Source organism: Caloenas nicobarica, chromosome 12, assembly GCF_036013445.1.
Source record: "Caloenas nicobarica isolate bCalNic1 chromosome 12, bCalNic1.hap1, whole genome shotgun sequence".
NCBI classification, from domain to species: domain Eukaryota; kingdom Metazoa; phylum Chordata; class Aves; order Columbiformes; family Columbidae; genus Caloenas; species Caloenas nicobarica.
Window position 1 is genome coordinate 15,129,609 of NC_088256.1, and position 18,687 is coordinate 15,148,295.

The 18,687-nt window shown below is 45.9% G+C and overlaps 1 protein-coding gene across 5 annotated transcripts in view; it reads right to left on the reverse strand.

Annotated features, from left to right (window-relative positions):
* MBNL3 (muscleblind like splicing regulator 3) overlaps window positions 1-18,687 on the reverse strand; it is a 93,681-nt gene that overhangs the window by 13,602 nt on the left and 61,392 nt on the right. For 4 of the 5 annotated variants that reach the window (XR_010606901.1, XM_065643705.1, XM_065643704.1 and 1 more), the window contains 3 exons: window positions 12,073-12,273; window positions 10,412-10,648; window positions 2,629-2,779 (listed from right to left, as the gene is read on the reverse strand). Coding sequence is in view for 4 of the 5 variants with exons in the window: in XM_065643705.1 (XP_065499777.1) it covers window positions 2,629-2,779; window positions 10,412-10,648; window positions 12,073-12,273 (589 nt within the window). In the remaining variant the exon portion in view is untranslated. The remainder of the gene's footprint in view (window positions 1-2,628; window positions 2,780-10,411; window positions 10,649-12,072; window positions 12,274-18,687) is intronic. The other variant, XM_065643706.1, reaches the window with a different exon arrangement.

Below are 18,687 nucleotides of genomic sequence, written 5' to 3' on the forward strand. Positions count from 1 at the left end.
TATTTCCTTTTGTTGTATGACTTTAATGGGTTGTAAAAACATTTAAAGTGACAAATGTTTGTCTCTGCAGCAGAACTAAATAGGGGTGGGAACACATCACACTGGATTCTCTTATTAGTCACATGAAACACTGCACAGAAATTAAAAGGGATGCAACCATTTAAGCCTCAGAGAAGACAGCGGATAGACAGTCACACCACTCAGCCACCCAGGTTCTCACTGACGCATACTAACTTGCTTTCTCTTTCAGATTCGGAAAAGTTGAGAAGTTGTGTAGAAAAACCTACCAACGCTTGCAGTGGGTGTCATGCACAGAACTGACCCTGCACACCATGCATTGAAGCGTGGAAAGATGAACAAAAGGGATATTTCATTAGTGAAGCTTCAGTGTTAGAAATCACTTTAAGTAAAAAGCAGGTATTCTCTTTGCAGCATTTAGTATTTAAGCACATGCAAACAGATTCTGCATATTGGTACATAAATAGTTTAAAATCAGTTTTAAGAGATTATAGCAAACCAAATTAATTCTTGAATTCTTGGGTAGTAGAGAATATATTTCTTCTCCCACCCTGGCATTAAATTATATGATCTATCCTTGAAATCAAGGTTGTTACGGGTTTTCTTGGTATCAGTTGTGTTGATTTCTTTCCGATCATGTCAGCAGAAAACAAATTGCCCTTAGAGGAACATCACACTCATGTTAAAACTGACTTTCCAAAAGCAATTTACTCCTGCAAGCAGGGACTGGGATTCAAAGTCTCTAGTTTAAGCTGAAAGAGGCAGTTATTTTTCGTGGACTTCAAACGATTGTAGTGATGATGCCGTTTTCAATAGGCACCCTGACTTTCCCCACCATGGCAACCCATGATGCTGATCTCTCAATAACTGAACAGGAGAAATTAAGAACAGCACCAGCTCGCTTCCCCTCCCCACGGAGAGAGCTGCTCCGTGCCGCTTCTCCACTTTACCTGCCGGAGCGCTGCAAAGCCCGAGACCAGATCTGCAGGCTGGCGCTTAAGGGAAAATGAGGATGCGTAAAATAAATTAATCAGAGATCCGTCCTCTGACTGGAAGTTTGCTGCTCTGCCCAGCATTAATGTCCTCAGATGAGAGCAGCTGCCAGCAAATAGACCTGTTACGCATCATCTCTGCGCGTAATTTCATTGCCATGAGACAGGGCACAGCAGCCCAGCAAGAGTGTTGGGTAAAAGCTAATTTATGGTGCTGACATCAGAAACGCGTGTCCTTATGTCAACTGTGGCAACCTCGACCTCGAGGAAGGGGAGCGTGAAGCCAGCTTGGGGACTTGGCATTGTCAAAGGTGTCAGCGTTTCCTGCAGAAGCATTTCGCTTGGCACCAAACAGAGAGCCTAAGTTCTGCTCAGCCCATCCCCTCCAGGAGCACTTTGCAGAGCACACAGGGGGAGGCTCCTACCCGAGTCCCTCCCTCCGTCTCTCCAAGCAAGACTCCACTTCCCTGGAAGAACATCTTGGCAGCTGCTGAGCTCAGAGTGTCTCCAAGTGCTCTCAGAGCAGGAAAGCCAAACGAGCACAGGGTTTGGGTCTCAGCTCTCTGGAGCTCACAGCTGAGATACAGTTTGGTTTCAGTATGGGACACTCTCTAAATCTTTTCCCCTGACCCCAAGGGATGGCAAGACCAAGGTGCAGGTCCACTACGTGTTCACCTGGCAGGGTCAGCCCAGAGGAACACCATCTATATTTTTGTAAATATCATCTGGCAAGTGAACACAGCATTAAACATTAAAAACATTGGGCATTCACTGTCTTATAATGCTCTGCAATGATAATAATGGCACTAAAAAACAAGCTATCAACTTTGGAATACTCCTAATTCAGCCACTTACACACCAAGCAGGTTTTGTTTTTCATTTGGCTACAGTGAATAGAGGTTAATTGGCTAGTCAGCAGTCACATCTGCCACGTCAATATTTTGAGTCCTATATGAATTACTGAACTGGCTCTTTCAATTTTACTCTGAGACCTTAAAGGTACAATAAAAGCTGTGAGCTAAATTGCTTTTAAAAAGCTTAGGCTATCATCCTGCTCAAAAGACAAGCAAGAGGGAAATATATGCCTTTAAAGAGGATTATATAATTTGTATTTACTAAATATGAACCATTCCCTCTATCAACATCATGGCTGCTGGAATATGTAGGTCACTGACCTAGAAGCTCAGAAAGATACCTGCAGCTTCAAGTGAGCACACACAGAGGTCCCTAAGACATTTTAACATGAGTCCATAAGAGTGCTATGCAAGAGTCAAAGAATTAATTTGGGATTAACCAGTTGAAACATAAGAAGGAGAAAGTATGAATTCAAGAAACATGCAGACATTTTTCTTAGTTCAACCGCTTAAAAAAAAAAAACAACCCAAACCAAACAAAAAAGGCTAAGAAGGGATCTTTACAAGTGACAACCTCTGAATTATAGCAGGCGAAGGAAAAAAAAAAGTCAAACAACAAACCGTTAACTTTTCATCCATTTTTAACACAAAACTACACACTGATACTCTTTTGCTAAGGACTTGTACAAATCTGCTCATCAGCTCAATGCCTAGGTCATAAAACCAGACAACTATGATGTTGAGGAAAGCAAGGAGACACTTACCTGTAGGGATGAACGTAGGCTGTTGCAACTGCATGTTGGCTAGAGCCTGTTGGTAGTGGAAAACGCTTGGGTTAAAGACTGTGGTGGCACCATTGTTTTTTTCAAGTGCTGGCCTCTTTGGTAAAGGTTGAAGTGCACCAGGCGGCAGGGCCTGTGGATAAGGGAGTCATTAAAGACAAGTGGAGTGAAAAAAAATAGGGGCCCAGATGTAGATCAAGCATGCAATAAATAATACGGGGTCTTGGCTGCAAATCACCTGCAACTGTGTCAACTGAGCGCGATAGGAAAGGGAGGAGCAGCTAAATCACAGTAGAAGTAGTAGATGAAACCACAACATCACCAGGTAAGCTGTTAGTAAATGCACCAGGAGAAGGGGCAGAGTGGAGCAGGACGAGGGATGCTACAAAGCTTTTCAGCAGGACTGACTTGGGCACATGGAAAAAAAAAAATAGTATGAGGAGGAAGAAGGGGAGAAGTGATCACTGGGACAGCAGACTATGAAGAGCAGTTGCAGGCAACACACATTAAAAAAAAAAAATACCAGCTAAGAGAAACATAGTAGATGACTATTTAAAAACAAGAAAATTAGCATAAGCAACAAATGCCATGGGAAAAGAAAAAGGGATGCTTGCCTCTGGCTGTTTCAACACCTGCCTACATGTATGTGTGGAAGCATGGACGTGTGCTGACCCATGTGTCCAGGTGGTAAAGCAGTAGCTGTTGCCAATTACACGTGTAATGTTACGTTCACAGAAAAGTGCATTTCCACTTGCTCGTAGAGAGGCTGAGCAACACTGTGAAGGACAGGCCTGATTCTCCACCGCCTGCAGCAGCAGCACAGCTCACCACCAGCAGATTTGGACCTGCTCCCAAGCTCTAGACGGCCTCCAACGGTTAAATACTGCTTGCTCATTATTAACAGTGGAAAAAGCCATTGACAAATCTGGTGTTCAAAGATTTGGGTGGGCCCTGCGATCAGGCAAATCCTCTCTTTTTGTTTTATCACACCACCGAGCTTTTTCCAGCCCGTCAAACCTGCTTCATGATCAGACTTGGTAAAAAGTATTAACCCAACTCAGGAATTTGTCTCAGTGAGTTACTCATCATTCACCCAAGCATGTCTCAACAGCAAAGTAGTATGTCAGGTTCTTAGGAGACAGGAATGTTTCCAACAATTTACAGCTCTTCATTGTACCCAAGTAGAAACCACATTTTTTTCTCCACATTGTGATAGAAAAGGGTCCTTTTTAATTATGCCCTGCAGTCCTTTTGCACGTAACACTCCCATTGACGTCAATGAGATTTACGCACGTGGAAGTCATGCAGAATCAGGTCATTTCTGCCTAGTTGTGTTAGTCCATATCATGTAGCAAAGCAATAGCTGAAAAATAGGGTTATCACTACTTTTTTTTTTTTTTTTTTTGAATAGGTGACAGCGAAGCGTCGGTAATGGAGGAGATTTAGCTAATGAAGGGTTATTGCTACAAACAGTGCTTGGAAGAAAGGAAACAAGTGATTTTAAAGCATTATGAAGACCAACACAGAACAGAATGTAAGTGAAAGCTTGCAACAGTTTGTCACCATCTAAAAACAGGTTTCGCTTTAAATTTAATTTGCTATAGGAGACTGCTCATCTGAGAAATGTTAAGCAAGATACTTCCAGGCAAAACATTATTCCATCCTATCTCTATTCACATGGTGGCATTTAGGTTGTTTTATTATTAAAAAAAAAGAAAATTAGAAGAAGAAATTGCATTTGAAAAACTGCCCTCAGACATGCACACATCCTTTGCTAATGCTAGCAGGCATTCAGTGCCAGCATTAGGACTTAATGTTTCCAGATTTCTTCTGGCTAGAACCAAAAGACAGCAAACACTGGACAACATTCTCAGACATAGACAGCAAAATCTTTTGCTCAAGGTCTGTATTTTAGGATGAGGTATTTTAGGTAAAGATCTAAGACCTGCCATTTCCAGGAGAGCTCTCATTGCTATTTATGTTAAATCTGGCTGTATCTACATCTCCACTGTTTAATGACAGCTGTATGAATGTTCCTCCAAGCATGGGACAGATCTGCAGCTTGTAGCTCAGCTTACATCAGAGTTGGTTTACAGATTTACAGCGACTGAAGCACTTGCTGCTTAAATTCATGCTCCTTACTGTGCCTGATTGCAAAACATTCTTTTTCAGACGCTTCCAAAATCTGCCTCAGAAAAAAAAATTACTAATTATAGCAAAGCAACTATGCCAGAGACATAATGGACTTTTGACTCCTTGCTTTGTGGCCAAAGGCTGTCACCACCCCTAAAAGCCCATTATCCCATCATGGCAGTGCCAAAAGCAGAACAGCTGAAGGCTTTGGGACCTCGCCATGATGTCCTGGCTCTTTACACGTGGGACAATTCCTGAGCCCAGCACTGCAGTCACAGGGAGCACACAGGCACCAACAGGCCATGGGGACATCAAGGCACAACAGACGAACCCACCATCTCTCCAACATCACCCTTTGTCCCACCTTGCTACAGCCCCTTGGGAGAAAGGAGAGAAAGGAGCCACGGCAGCCTCGCTACTGCTCCCTGAAAGCACTTTCGGGAAGTGTCTGAGTGGAGAAGCCCAAGTAAATGCAACATTTCCAGAGTCTTTTAAAGAAACAAGCCCACGGCGGCAGCTGCTGTGCAGCCTGAAGGTCAGCTCTGCGGGCACCAGAGCCAGGAGCCCGTCCTGGTTTGTGCCTGGTTTGACACAGCCTCGGGGTCACCTCTCCCATCCCAGCAGCTGGGGGAGCATCCATGCAGGAGCACGCCCCGTAGAAGACTGTGCTTCTCCTCTTGCCAACCTATCTTATTCTCGATATTCAGGTGCAGGAGGGCCCAGGGGGACAGAAGAATCTGACTTCACCATTTCTCCAGCCCTTGTGTTGAGGTAAGAGCCCCAAAGCAGGAGCACGCTCACTGAAAGCTCTATCTCCAAATGTGCATGAGAAGTGTCTAAAACTGCACACGATGAAGGTGGGCCAACACAGCTCCTGCACAGGGATCTGGCAGGGACACAGAAGCAAACAAATGTGTTTCATTTCAAAGAGGCAAGAAATTTTGTATCAGTCTCAAGATCTGCACGAATTATATCACCTCATAGAGATGCAACATTTCTGTCTTGCACCATGTCTTGGCTGTGAAGAAATCCCCCAAGCGTGCCCTGTAGCACCTACAAAAGGCAACGGGAAACTCCTCACCATATTTTCACCTTACCGAATCCTGCAGCTAGTGCCTCCCCACTGCAGGACAGGAGCTAGGCTAAACCCTCGTAGCAAAGAACTTGGTGAGTTTACCTCATCCTGCTGCTTGTGATCTCCCTCTGGACAAGCTCTGACTACCACAGATGTAGCAGTAGCCTTTGGCAGTACCTTTCTTTTTTTGCCTGTGTGTTTTTGTGCACATGGGTATGCAACTTAATACAACATGATCAGACCATCTGCACCGGTGAAAGGGTTAATTCAGTTCAGTATCCATGTGACAGCCCACACTGATCCCAGTGAACAATTCCCACTAAAAAAATGCCAGGCAGCTTCCCATTTTTGGGCTGGGAAAGTCACATTCCTGCTGGAACATGAGCATCTGAACAAAGAGGTTTGTGGCACTTCTCTGCATGGCATGGAAAGCAATCTTTCAGCATGACTGACAGATAAAAAAACCACACTGCATGCCAAAGTCAAAATTTCCCACGTGCTGGTTAACAACCCTCTCTTGTTATATTTTGCAAGACAAGAACTAGATTAAATCTTCGCAACAAACAATTTAATTGCATCTCAAAGTTCCTCTCAGATCTCTGTCTCCTGGGAGCAGATCACACTTTCACCCCTTTGCACTTAGTAAAGAGGGGCTGGGTCTATATCTGGATTGCTGCTTCAGTCCGAGGCACAACAAATACAAAATGATCTGAGCGAGGGCAGAGGTAGCACCCATTCCCTGGCAAGCAGCGGAAGCAATCTGAGCAGTTTCCTCTGAAGATTATACATGCTCTTATCACCACTGTGAATCCTTCTCTGGTGTAGCCCTCCCAAAGGGTTCAGCGGAGGTGACATATTCCAACAACGCGGTTGCAAACCTACGGATGTTTCACAGCAGGAAGACCATTAAAAATAACTTCTCTGATGGGGGGGTGTTCAGTAGGGGACGTCAGGAGGGCAGGGGAGTTAAAGGGCTTTCCCATTCTCTGCCAGACCGAGTCTTGGAGAGGTGGCTCTTGTCCATTTACAGCCTAATTCCACAACTGCTGGTGGAAGCTGGTCCCTAGCAAGGTTTCCTAGTGCTGCTGCCTAAACCTCTGATAAGGAAGCCTCTCGACTACTTAAAAAAAACCCCTAAAACCAAGTTTTCAGAGGGGAAGGGTAACGGATCAGACTCCGCTTCTTTGCTCTGGGAATGAGGAGCAATAACAGCTTTAAGGTTTCAGGGCTCCTCTGTATCCACTCTTCCCTTTTCCCCTATAGCTGGGCAACAGCAACTGCTCCTTTTTTGGGATGTATTGCAGCCCATGTTATTTGGGATGAGCACGAAGGAGTTGTCTTCTACGGAGCCAGGATTGACAGCAGACTGGGAGGATGGCTTTTGCCTTGCTATGAGCATCACGAAAACAGGTAAAACATATTTGAGACTGAGAAAATAATCAAAGGTAGCTTATACGAAGACAGCTTGCAGGCAGAAGCCTGGGGAGCAGATCCTGTGCCTGGGACTGAAGCAAAAGGCACCCAGAGTGAGGTCCCTTTGCTGACACTGTCCCACTGGGTATGGGGCAAGGAACCAGAGTTGAAGCCGCAGCCATCTCCCCAGCTTACTGAACACCCAACCGAAGTCCTGCACTGCATCTGCTTCAGTTCCCAGCACAGATCTCTGAGGCTGCTGTCAGTGCTCCTAAATCTGAGTTGTGCCCATTGCACAGAACACCCTTCTGCAGATGAGTACCAGCCTGACACTGCCCAGCAAGGCTGTGCTGTTGGGCACACCATGAAAAGTTGCTGGATCTGTCCTGCACCACCCAGTTCTCTGGCATATCCAGCACACCGCAGACCTAACGAGTTAAATTCTCTCTGAAACATCATGTCTCACGACTCCAAAGCTACTGCTGTTTGGAAAAACACTTCAAAACCCAGAGCTGTCTCCTCCCCAAGATTATTCACTGCCTCCAAAACACATCCAGGCTTCAGGAGGCAAAGCTCAGACGGTTAATGGATGGTGCATGAGGCGCAGGATCAGCATGTTTGAACGCACACTGCAACATTTCTGGCCGGGATGGGCAGTCTCCCCAGGCACTAACACAACAGACCAAGTGCGGAAGGCTTTCATGCAGACTAAGATGGTTACGTGCAAAAGCGAGAAGGTGAAAGGTCCAAGTACCAGGTCAAAGGTGGCCTCGAGCGGTCGCTTCAGCGATCTGACAGCTGGCTGAGTCTTAATTAGCAGGCAGCGAGCACATGATGGCAATGGGCCAGGAAGGGGGGGTTCAAGCACGGTGACAAAAACAGCAAGCAGAAGTGTGTCAAGAGAAAGCAACGTTTTGGGGAGGTGAAGAGAAAAAAAAAAATGAATGCATTATACAATATATTAAAAAGACGAGGCATGCACAACATGGGATGGCTGGAGTAATTACCTGGCCTAGCGGCTAGTCAGCTATTTTGCCTCGGTAAGTTTTAAAAGTAAAGAAACGTCATTGTGGGACACGTGCGTTAGAGCGTCTTCACTGGGGCTGGCACAGCGGGTCAGGAGTGCTCAGGGATTAGCACCCGCGAGTGGCCTTGCCCTGGGTTTCAGCCCTCGTTCTGCAGCCACGCGCCATGCAGAGCTCAGCGGGAGCGCCGGGGGCACGAGCACCGGTACAGAAAGGAAGTTCAAGCACATGCCGAAGTGCCACCCTGAAGTGGGGACCGAGCCTGCCCCAGTTCATCGGACTGTGCTGCACCCACTTCAGCCAAGCAGGAGTAAAGCTGCTACCTGTGCATGTCAAGTAAGTGCAGGATTGGGTCCCTCACAGAAATACCTTCTAAATTTAGATTTGAAGTCATTCCAAATCTAGTTTAGAAGGTGCACCCATTTGTCTGGCAGATTTTTTTTGATCCGAGCAAACTGGGCACCATTCTTCCCTTTAATAAAGTCTTACTCCTCAACAGGTACAGTAAATGCACCAAACCTTGAAAACTCAATGAATAATGCAAGCTGTTTTTTGGTTGCAGGGGTGATGCAACAAGCCATCAATAAATATTTTAAAGATTCTAGTTAACGGCATACAAATAAGGTTAATTACGTTTTTAAGAGAAGCCAGTAGCATGAATAAAACATGCACTGGCTTTGGTTAAATAGCAGTGTCCTAGATAATTAGGAAAAAAGCAAAGAGTCAGTTGCAAAAAACACAAGAATTTCATTTCAGAAGGTTATTTTTCAACAGACCTGGGCTGTCATGTCAACAATAATAAAAATAGTAAGAAATCTAATAAACAAACTCTGCAAGACAAATAAATACTGCGGTATAAATTGGTTCTTCAAATTACATTCCAGGGAATACTAATACTACAAGGATGCCAGCTGTTGAATTCCAGAATCTTCCCGGTTTTACATTACATTTAATCGAGAACGAAAAGCAACTTCTTTTACAGTCTTAAAAAAAACCCAAAGGTATTCAGAAAAATTTTAGTAGTCTTACTTGTAAATCAAAAAGGAAGCAAGAACATTTTTAATATTACTTATAAAAAACCAAAATAATAGAATGGATGAGGTTGGAAGTGACCTCTGGAGATCACCCTGCTCACAGCAGGGTCAGCTGAAGCAGCTTCTGAGTATCTCCAAGCAACCTGTTGCAGTGTTTGATCACCCTCATAGTAAATAAGTTTTTCTTATGTTTCAATGGAATTTCCTATATTTCACTTTGTGCCCATTGCCTCTTGTTCTTTCATTGTGCACCACAGGGAAGAGTTTGCCTCCATCGTCTTTACTTCCCCCATCAGGAATTTATACACACGGATAAGACTTCCCTGAGCCTTTTCTTCCCTCCCCAGGCTGGACATCCCAGCTCTCTCATCTCTGGAATAAATAGGTGCCATTAAACTGAATTCAACAGAATGGCAAACATTTACTCCAGCAAGGAATATGATCTGGTAAGTCTTCCTTGACTCATTTATAGAATTGCAGGTATCAGAAGTCGTAATTCAAATTAAAATGCAGGTGGGACCATTTTTACCAGGTCCAAAGCATCAAACGGGTCAGGGTGTCATCCCTGGTTTGAGTCTTCTCATTTCACTAAGCCTTGACAAAAGGTATCAGGCACAAGTTTGCTAAGGCTGAACAACCATTATCTTGTCTGCTTTTAAGTCAGTGGAAATTTTGCTACCGACTTCAACAGGCCAGCATCTCCCTGCAAAGGACGTATTATGGGATGGGCAGTCTTTGCTTTCGTTGTGTACTGAGGAAGCTAAACTGACACCTATGACTTAGCCAAGGAAGGTGTTGGTTCCAGGTGCTGCTGTACTTGTGTTCATGCGACCTCATGATGTCACGTCAGAAAAATCACGGGGTTTGCCACTGTGTCCCTAATGGGCAAGACGGACTGTCCCACTCAGGGCTTCATGCTACGGCGAGCACACAAGACAGGATGAAGAGATGGGATCCGTATTGCACATGCTCTCAGCTCTCTAGTCAGCCATTTACAAAGCACTCTACTTTTCCACAAATGATGCATATGACACAAATGATATCTCTTAGCAATGGAAATACAGCTTGGTAAGAGCTCTACTTACCATCGCAGCTGCAGCTGTCTGGTTCACCTGGTGTTGAGCTGCCTTGATTTTGGCTTGCAGGTGTGCGGGGGGATGAAAGTACTTGCATTTCTCCCTAGAGCATCGACCTTTGATGTAATCCATGCAAACTGTAACAGTATTTTCATTTGTGTCTATCATTGCAATATCTATAGGGTGAGCATAGCGGCAATCATTCTCACCACGAGTGCAATTTCCACGCTGAAACTCTCGACAAACCTTAAAAGAAAGTCACATTATTGAGCAGAACATCAAGTTACTCGTCATTCAGTACTTGCAACATAGAATTATCAGTCCAGTTGGCCACATCAAACTACATGTATTCTAAATCAATGCTCATCTTAGGTAGCACATACACCCACAGTCACAGGGGCAACTGGTGCTACTCACAACTGGTTCAGGCTATGAAAAACACACGTTATCAAGGCCAATTGCCAAATGCATAGGCAGTACATAATTTGTGCAGAATGGAATGTGACCCCAGGAAGTTAACATCGTTTTACCACAACTTTTGGAGCTCGAGATTCCTCCTCTGCCTCTAAAGCTTGAATGTTAATAACTCTGCCCTTTATGTCTCAGCTGGATATGGAACGTACTCTTGGGCAGGACATCTTAATTCTAAATGTTGCATGCTGCTGTTATTTGCAACAAGTACCTTGCCTTAAATATGAGGAGCCTCTTTCACATCAATAGTCTTACTGCCTTCCACAATAAAACTCTGACTCTGGTGTTACATGGCAGTGCGTTTAATTACACTGCAACATGCTCATCAGGTGTTACCAAAATTGCCAGCTTTAAGAAGATCTTGCAAATCCTCGTAATTTATGAACACTGAAGCATCAAAGGCAGAGAAAAAGGTTTCACAAAATGGTTCTGCAAGGTTTCCTTGTCTGAGGAACTAAGAAATCGTTGAGGACTATAGCTGGTAGTATAGATCACATAGCAGTGGGGAAAGTTGAGACATCGTGCAAGAACGGAAGCAGTCAGCAAGGCAATGTAACGTACACAACACAAAACTATGTGTTTTGAAATAACACCCTTCTCTACTGCCTTCCTGTGCTATAATTTACTCCTGCAGGGGCCTCTGAATTCAGGTCCTCAGTCCTTATCTCCTGCAGAGCCTCTGCTTAGGGTTTGAAAGACATTTACAGCTCCTTCAACACTAAGCCCCAGCATGCCCAGCCAACAGGGGGAGAGGGACATGTCTTTCCAATGCCCCGTACCCAGCATTCCCAATAGTGTAATGCTTAAAACTTTCTGTAAACGCGCAATAAACCTATCTCCAGACAAGTGAAGCGTCTGTTACTTCCAAAGCACGTCCCGATCAACTCAGAGAAACGGCAGACCATCCACTTGCATTTTTTAAGTGTGGCAGATTACAGACAGAAACCAACCATCCCAGCCCTGTTCTAACACCCACTGAAATCAGAAGAGTGAGTGCTTCCAAATTTTCAGTGCCTTCCAAGGATTTGGGATCAGGTCCTGCATGAGTCTGCTCAAGCAGAGAGCAGCAGCCCCAGGCAGAAAAGCTGCAAGTTAAATTTTGCGCTGTGCTGCATCAGGTCATTCTAGCAGAGAGCAACAGCTGGGCCCGCATGCCCTGTTCTTTCCCATCAGCAGTATCGTATCAGACGTCCAAATACCTCCAGTTTATCCGTACGCATCAGTTTCTGCCCAGCAGAGCCTCCCGGTACTGTAACAGTAGGATTTCCAGAAACCAGGACAGGAGTATTTGGTAAAAGCTCTGCAGGAACCAAGCCCATCCCAGGAGAAACGTGACTCAGGTAAGGACTAAATGCCATCGTGGGGCTCGTTGCAAGCGATGGAGTCACAGGAAACGTCGTCTGTGTATAGAAAGAGGAAAAATAAATTATGAGTTAAAAACCCCTATCTTGGATTACCCACCAAAGCCTTGCAGCACTTAAATCCTTTTAGATAATTTCATTAGCAACATCAAAATGCTGTACTCTCCAATCTCTTCATTTATCACCATTTTCTTGTGATCCATTCCTTTCTCCTGACTCGCAGATTTGTGACTCATCCTGAACAGAAGGCACCTTTATTTGCCAGATCAAAGCATATTGATGATCTTTATAGTTTAATGACACCATTAAGGATTTCATGCCATCAATTAGGGCAGGCCCAAATTAAACAGATTTCTCATCTCTAAATAAATGTCTCAGCTTCTGTACATCTACACAGCAATGCTGAACAGATACCTCAAGGTAACCAGCAGCACGTAGCCATTAGCTATACGGTTGAATGCACTCTCAGCCTGCACTGAGCTCCATGTTATCATGGCCAGTATGACTCAGGTAGACAAATGGGATCATTCAGAGTCAGGTGAGGCATCTCTGCTACAGAACACGTGGAAGTTTAGCATTCTGCACATCTGGGGTTTGTTTCAGACTGTCAACAGCCTCCAGGCAAAAGCAATTTTGCAGGAGTACCCTGAGCCTATGCTCTATGGGAAGGGCAGCAAGCAGACACCAAAGTCACTAGTGTTACAAAGCGCCAGACCTCGTGACTTTGGCAAGACCAGGAGGGTTGTGGGCTGTGTGGGTTGTGTACCAGATGAGATGGCCCAGGTGGACCAGCACGAGGTCCAGGACCCCAGCTCTGCTGTGAGGAACGATGTCCCCTTGAGGAGACAGAAAAACGAGCCATAAGCATCTCAACTGCTTCTAATCTCCAAAACGGTGTTCAGCAGGCCCTGCAAGTGTGGCAGAGCTTCACTGCCGGTGGCCAGAGCAGCTCTGGTCTGGGCAAGGAGCTGCCGTCCTGACAGGCAGTAGAGATCACACAAAGCTCCTAAGCAGGTGATCAGTTTAAAGTCTGTGAATAGCCCCTAGAGTCAGGGAGTCTGTAAGACTTTAAAGCACCAGATCCGAGGTGTGTTTGGTACAAAATCAATTCCAGCTAATGAAAAAATCCCCCCTGCCCACCCCAAGGACCAGAGCCTGCAAGGCAGCACTCCTGCTCCTGTAGCAGGGGCTCCAGCAGCCCCCAGGGACAGGAGCCTGTGACTTGCAGCTATTTTTATTTTCCCTCTGTCACCTGCTCCACTGTGAACTCTGGGTTACAGTTAAAGCTTCTCACATTTGCAGGTGCACATGATGCCGTCCTTGGTAGCTCAAGCCTCTACTCAGCAATAAATGCAAGTGTGCTTACAAAATGGCCTGCAGTGGCTTGTTGGCCACACACATTATTCCCTCTTTGCTTTTATTTTTGTACCTCTAGTCCTGTGGGTTTCTAAAAGAAATCACACATGGACAGTGTGTTTCTTGACATCTTCCTCCCAGTACTTTCATAAACTAAAACCCACTTTGCTTATTGGGATCAGGAAAAAGCTAGTCCACAGTAACACCAGTCAAGCTGTCCTAACCTATATTTAGCTTAATGATGACCCCTTCCTAAGGTCAGAGGGACAGCAAGCAGCTCCTGAGATGATGGGAAAGGGGATGGCAGGTCACTACCAGCATACGTCCCACTTTCTCCTCCAGAAGGAGATGTGGCCTCCTGAATCGGCCACGCTGGGTGCTTTAAGTGTAGCAGAACCCAATAAACCTCTCTGGGAGGGATTTCCAATATTCTGTCTTTTGAGTCGAAGTCAAGCCCTGCTTCAGCTGATGGGAGACTTTAACCATTAAACCCAGAGATCCTGCAGTCTACAGCTCTTTATTAAATCATTTTCTTCTCTCTTTCAATTCTCTGTGGCTCCCAGACATTTTACACCTTTTGCTGCTAGAAAAGCTCTTTAAGGATCTTCAAACACTGTGACTCTTTAGTGAGGAGGCAGCATCCATTAGACTGTTTTCTGTGAACACTAGTAATTACAGTGGCACCTGCTGAACTTCTGCCACCATTTGCACTGTAAATGCTATTTTAAGGAGTTTCTCCAGCCTGGCCAGTATGCACAGGGTTATGTTGGGGCCCAACACATGTTGTCAGCACTTGTTTTGTGTACCCATAGTAGCTCAAACCTTGCAGCACATGTGGCTTGCACAAATGTGTGGGCAAATCTACAATACAGCAAGAGTCCTGGGTATCTGGACAGAGCAGGCATAGCACTGACATTGCTCCAAAATTTCAGGAGGTCCTTCAAAGCAGGCTTCCCCTGCCTGGGCTTGATCAAAACCAGCAGCCAGCCCAAGGACCTAGCTGGTTTCTGAGATGGGGGAGAGATGTTCCTCCCACTGCTCAAAGGATGCCAGGGCATTTGTGCAGCCAGGGAGGAAGGCTGGGGGTCTGCAATGCCTCACACTGAGTGAATTCACCAGAAACTGGTGGGAAGGGGTGTGAAACATTTGTGAAGAGGTGATATACCAGCCCCTCCACCAAAGCCACTTACAAATGGAGAGACAGGTCCTTTTCCCTGTAACACACAGTCCCCATCTCCAAGGCTGTTCCCTCAAGAGCAGCCCCTCTCCTCCCTGGGAACAACTGGCAAGGGCTAAGGGATCTGAACCCAAACTGAAGAGAGCAGAGGAAGAGCAATTGAGGATCTACATGTGACCCTGGAGACCTGCAGAAGGGTACACGACACAGCAGGATGAGTTTTTATCACTACCGCTGGTTGCTCACCGATTTCCATGCCCTGGTATACCTGCTGCCACATTCTCGACGTTTCACAACCGCTGCTTCTGCCCAACTGAACTGCGTGCCCGGAGCCACCGACAGACAGCCAGAGCTCCGCTCTGCACCCTGCCCACAAGCAGGGACCTGACATCTGCAGGCGTTTTCATCGGATGCACAGCCAGAGAACAAGCAAACCTCGCTCAACACGTTACACCCAGAGGTACTGGGGGTTTTAAGTCTGAAGTGTGCGAAGCACACTGAAAACTGCTCCTTTGTAAGCTGGCATCAAGGAACTCTGTATTTATTGTGGCTGATGAAGGGAAAAGATGGGCTGCGCTCATTGCCAGCCCCAACTGCCTGTCTTGGATTGGGAAATCCAATCTGGCTCATGCACCAGTACCAGTAATAAAGATGCTACAGCCAAATCCCTCCTCCCTTTACGTCTGTGCAGGTCCCCTGTGCCAGGCCTGGCCTGAGGGAATTCGAGAGAGTTTCTTTCTTGCAGCCAGAACCCTAATGTAACTTTTACTCCAAACAGCACTGTTCTCCTCAACATGCCTCCCATCTACCTCTTGCAATTGAACCCAGCCAGGAGACCTGCCAGATCAATATTATGACTGCATACTGGGGGAAAAAAAAAAAAAAAACACAACTTCTCGGCCTAGTTGCTGGTGTGCTCTACAGCAAAACAGCCAGATTGGAAGTATCAACACTTACCCCTGCTGCCACCCTTAAAGCTCTTGCAAATTCAAGAAATACAGGGTCAGGTTTCCTTGCAAACTACCTTTTATTAACCATAACATATGTAGCACTACCAGTAACTCCTGAGCAGAAACAGGTTACAGTGCAGTGGCAGATGGGTCCACACCGGTAACAGCTCACAAGACTGGTTTATTCAGTATTAAAATGCTTGCAAGAATTAAAAAAAAAAGTTGCAATGGCTGTTGTGAACACACATCTTGAGGGAAGGGCTGCCAAGGACTCCAACAGCTCTGAGCTCCTCACAGACCCCATGCACGGGAGCCATCGGGTTGAAGGTGTCAGCAGAGAGAAGGGACCGTCTCAGAGAGGGACATTTGCCACCACTGGTGGTGAACAGAACCTGGAACAGCTGATTTTGTTAACAAACTAGAGGTTGCATTCAATTTGCCTAGCAGAAATCGTGCTAGAGCTAGAGAAGAAACACAGAGTGGGTGTGAAGAGGAAGGCAGAGGAGCGGCTGGTGTTTTGTCGAACAGAAGCGCTGTCTCAGCTGGGAAGTGTTGATTCTGAATTACCTCAGACATTAAAAGGGGAAAGCCTAAAAATGAGAGAGCCAGTATAAATGAAGAGGTGTTGATGGCCTGAATGGGGGTGGGGAGACAGGTTGCTGCTAAGCAGCTACACGTGGAAAACACACAAAAACCAGCAGCAGCTTTTATTACAGCCTGGTGATACAAACACCGAACATAAAGATCTCATACTGACAAGGCTGAAGACCATGATATTGGAAACACAATTGATGCTGTTCAGAAAAAGCAAAAACCTGTGTTCCCCTCCAATGCAACTGCGTGGGGCTGGCTATAAAACCAGCCCTCTAACATGAAGGCTGAACATGCTGGACCAAACCCAACTGGCCAAAGGATCTGGCTACCTACCACCACAGATGCTCATTTCCCCAGTCTCACCTCAAAGACATGCTCCTAGCCCAAAGGACAGCTCACTTGTGGGCTGCAGTAGTGTAAAAGTCAGGTGTTGACGCGCCACAGCACTGTCCCTGAGCAGACACCAGCTCCCTGGTGGGCCAGGGTATGTGTCTTTATTCATTCCTAGTGTGCCTTTGACTAGAAGCTGAGATACAGAGCAGATTTTTGCTGCATAGAACAAACACATGCCCAAAACGCGTGTTGAAATCTGCTCCAGCACTTGTTCCAAGCTTCACTGGCCACCTTGTGCATTAACCCCTCCATCAGCACCAAGTGGAGGTATGAGGGTCACACTGCCCCAGGAGGGGACACGGGGCTGCATTAAAAGTCTGGGTTGTCTTCAGAGGCATGGGTGACTCAGAGCTGTCACGATAGTCCTGGCTACAGAGAGTTAGACAGGAAGAAAAGATGAAGAGCTTGAAAACAGAGCTCAGAGAAGGGACACAACCCCCCAGCGCAGCAGCAGAGGCAGCGGCAGGGGCTCCGTCCGGCTGCCTGTGCAGACACAGCTAGCAGGGCAGCACCGCGCAAACCACTGCCCTGCTCCACCAGGTCAACTTGGAGCTGCCGCTGAAGCACCTCCACGGCCAGCTCCAGAAGCCTGTCTCGCACCGCAGCAAAGGCATAAAGCAGAATGGAGAAGGCAGGGATCAGGCCTAGGGTGCAGCGCTTTTTGGGTGGCCTTGCTTTGGTGCAAACACAGCTCAAAGCGGCCGTATTTCAGAACCCAGACACAGCATTGAACAAAATGCTTATCCGTATTAATGCCAGAGCCCAGCTCTATCCACCTTCAGTCTGACTTCTACACAGTCTAACAGAAACAGAGGCGCAAAACCAGCCCAGAGAACTTTCAGCACAGCTCAAACGAAGCCAGCAGTCAAGGTGAACTTGGACTTTGAAAAGTCAAAACTTTACTAGCCTTCCTACTTGGCACCTACATGGTCTCTCCAAGGTCTCTCCCAGACAAATACAGGATGCTGAGCAGATACTCTGCTTTGTGTCCTTGTCTGACTCATTTTAAAATGCTGTACAAAGCAGTCTGGTTAAAACTGCATCAGGGGCACCAAACACTCACATGATTCTCAGCTCTGCATGGACAGTTAGCAGTAACATCAGAGACTTCAGAGAAATAAGCTCACACTAGCAACCATTAATTCACACCTAGTAGGCTTCCATGAGCTGCGTGCAGCAGGCAGTCCACCTGGGACACGGTTCTTTCCCAAGCAGCACCTTCATTAAACAGCCATCATCAGGGTCCTGGCTCTTGGTCCAGCAGGAAGATTAGCTCTTGCTGGATGTCGGTTGTGGTACAAGAGGATCTGGCTGTGAATGAGTAGATGTAAGCTCATAGACAGACACATTCAGTGTCATTTCAGGAAAAAAAAAAAAAAAGGTGAAAAGTTTCTATGTCAAGTGCTGTTTGGTGGTGGGGTTTCTTTTGTGTTTTTTTTTTTGTTGTTTTTTTGTTTTGTTTTGTGTTTTTGTTTTTTTGTTTTTTGTTTTTTGGGGTTTTTTTATCCTCGGTAGCTTTTCTGGTGAAAATGCACTTTAAAATGTCTAAAGCATTCAGCTATTGTTTGGAGCTATTAAGCACACTGTTCCAAATCTTGTCTCTGGCAAGCATCCCAATTAAGCAGGCATCCCGTTGATCAGCTTTCTGATCACATGGGATTTGTTCTGCTGCTGCATCTGATACGATACTTTCTGCTTTGAAGAATTTCATGTGTAGCCAGAAGGAGGCCCAACCCTTCTCATTTAGAGAGAAAAAACATTCTCAAAACCTGCTTCCACTGGCAGCATCTTCAGGAAATCAAAGGCAGGTGAAAGAGCAATCTCTTGTTTGTCCTGAAATTGGTGTGGAGCAAGTTGGGCAGCAGGAATTAGTCCCAGAGCTCGTTTACTCTGAGCAAAGTGTGGGAAAGCTGGAAGGGAGCAGTCATTGCAGAAGAAATTTTTATTTTTCTTCTTTGCTCACGTCTCCTTCACGGCACAATT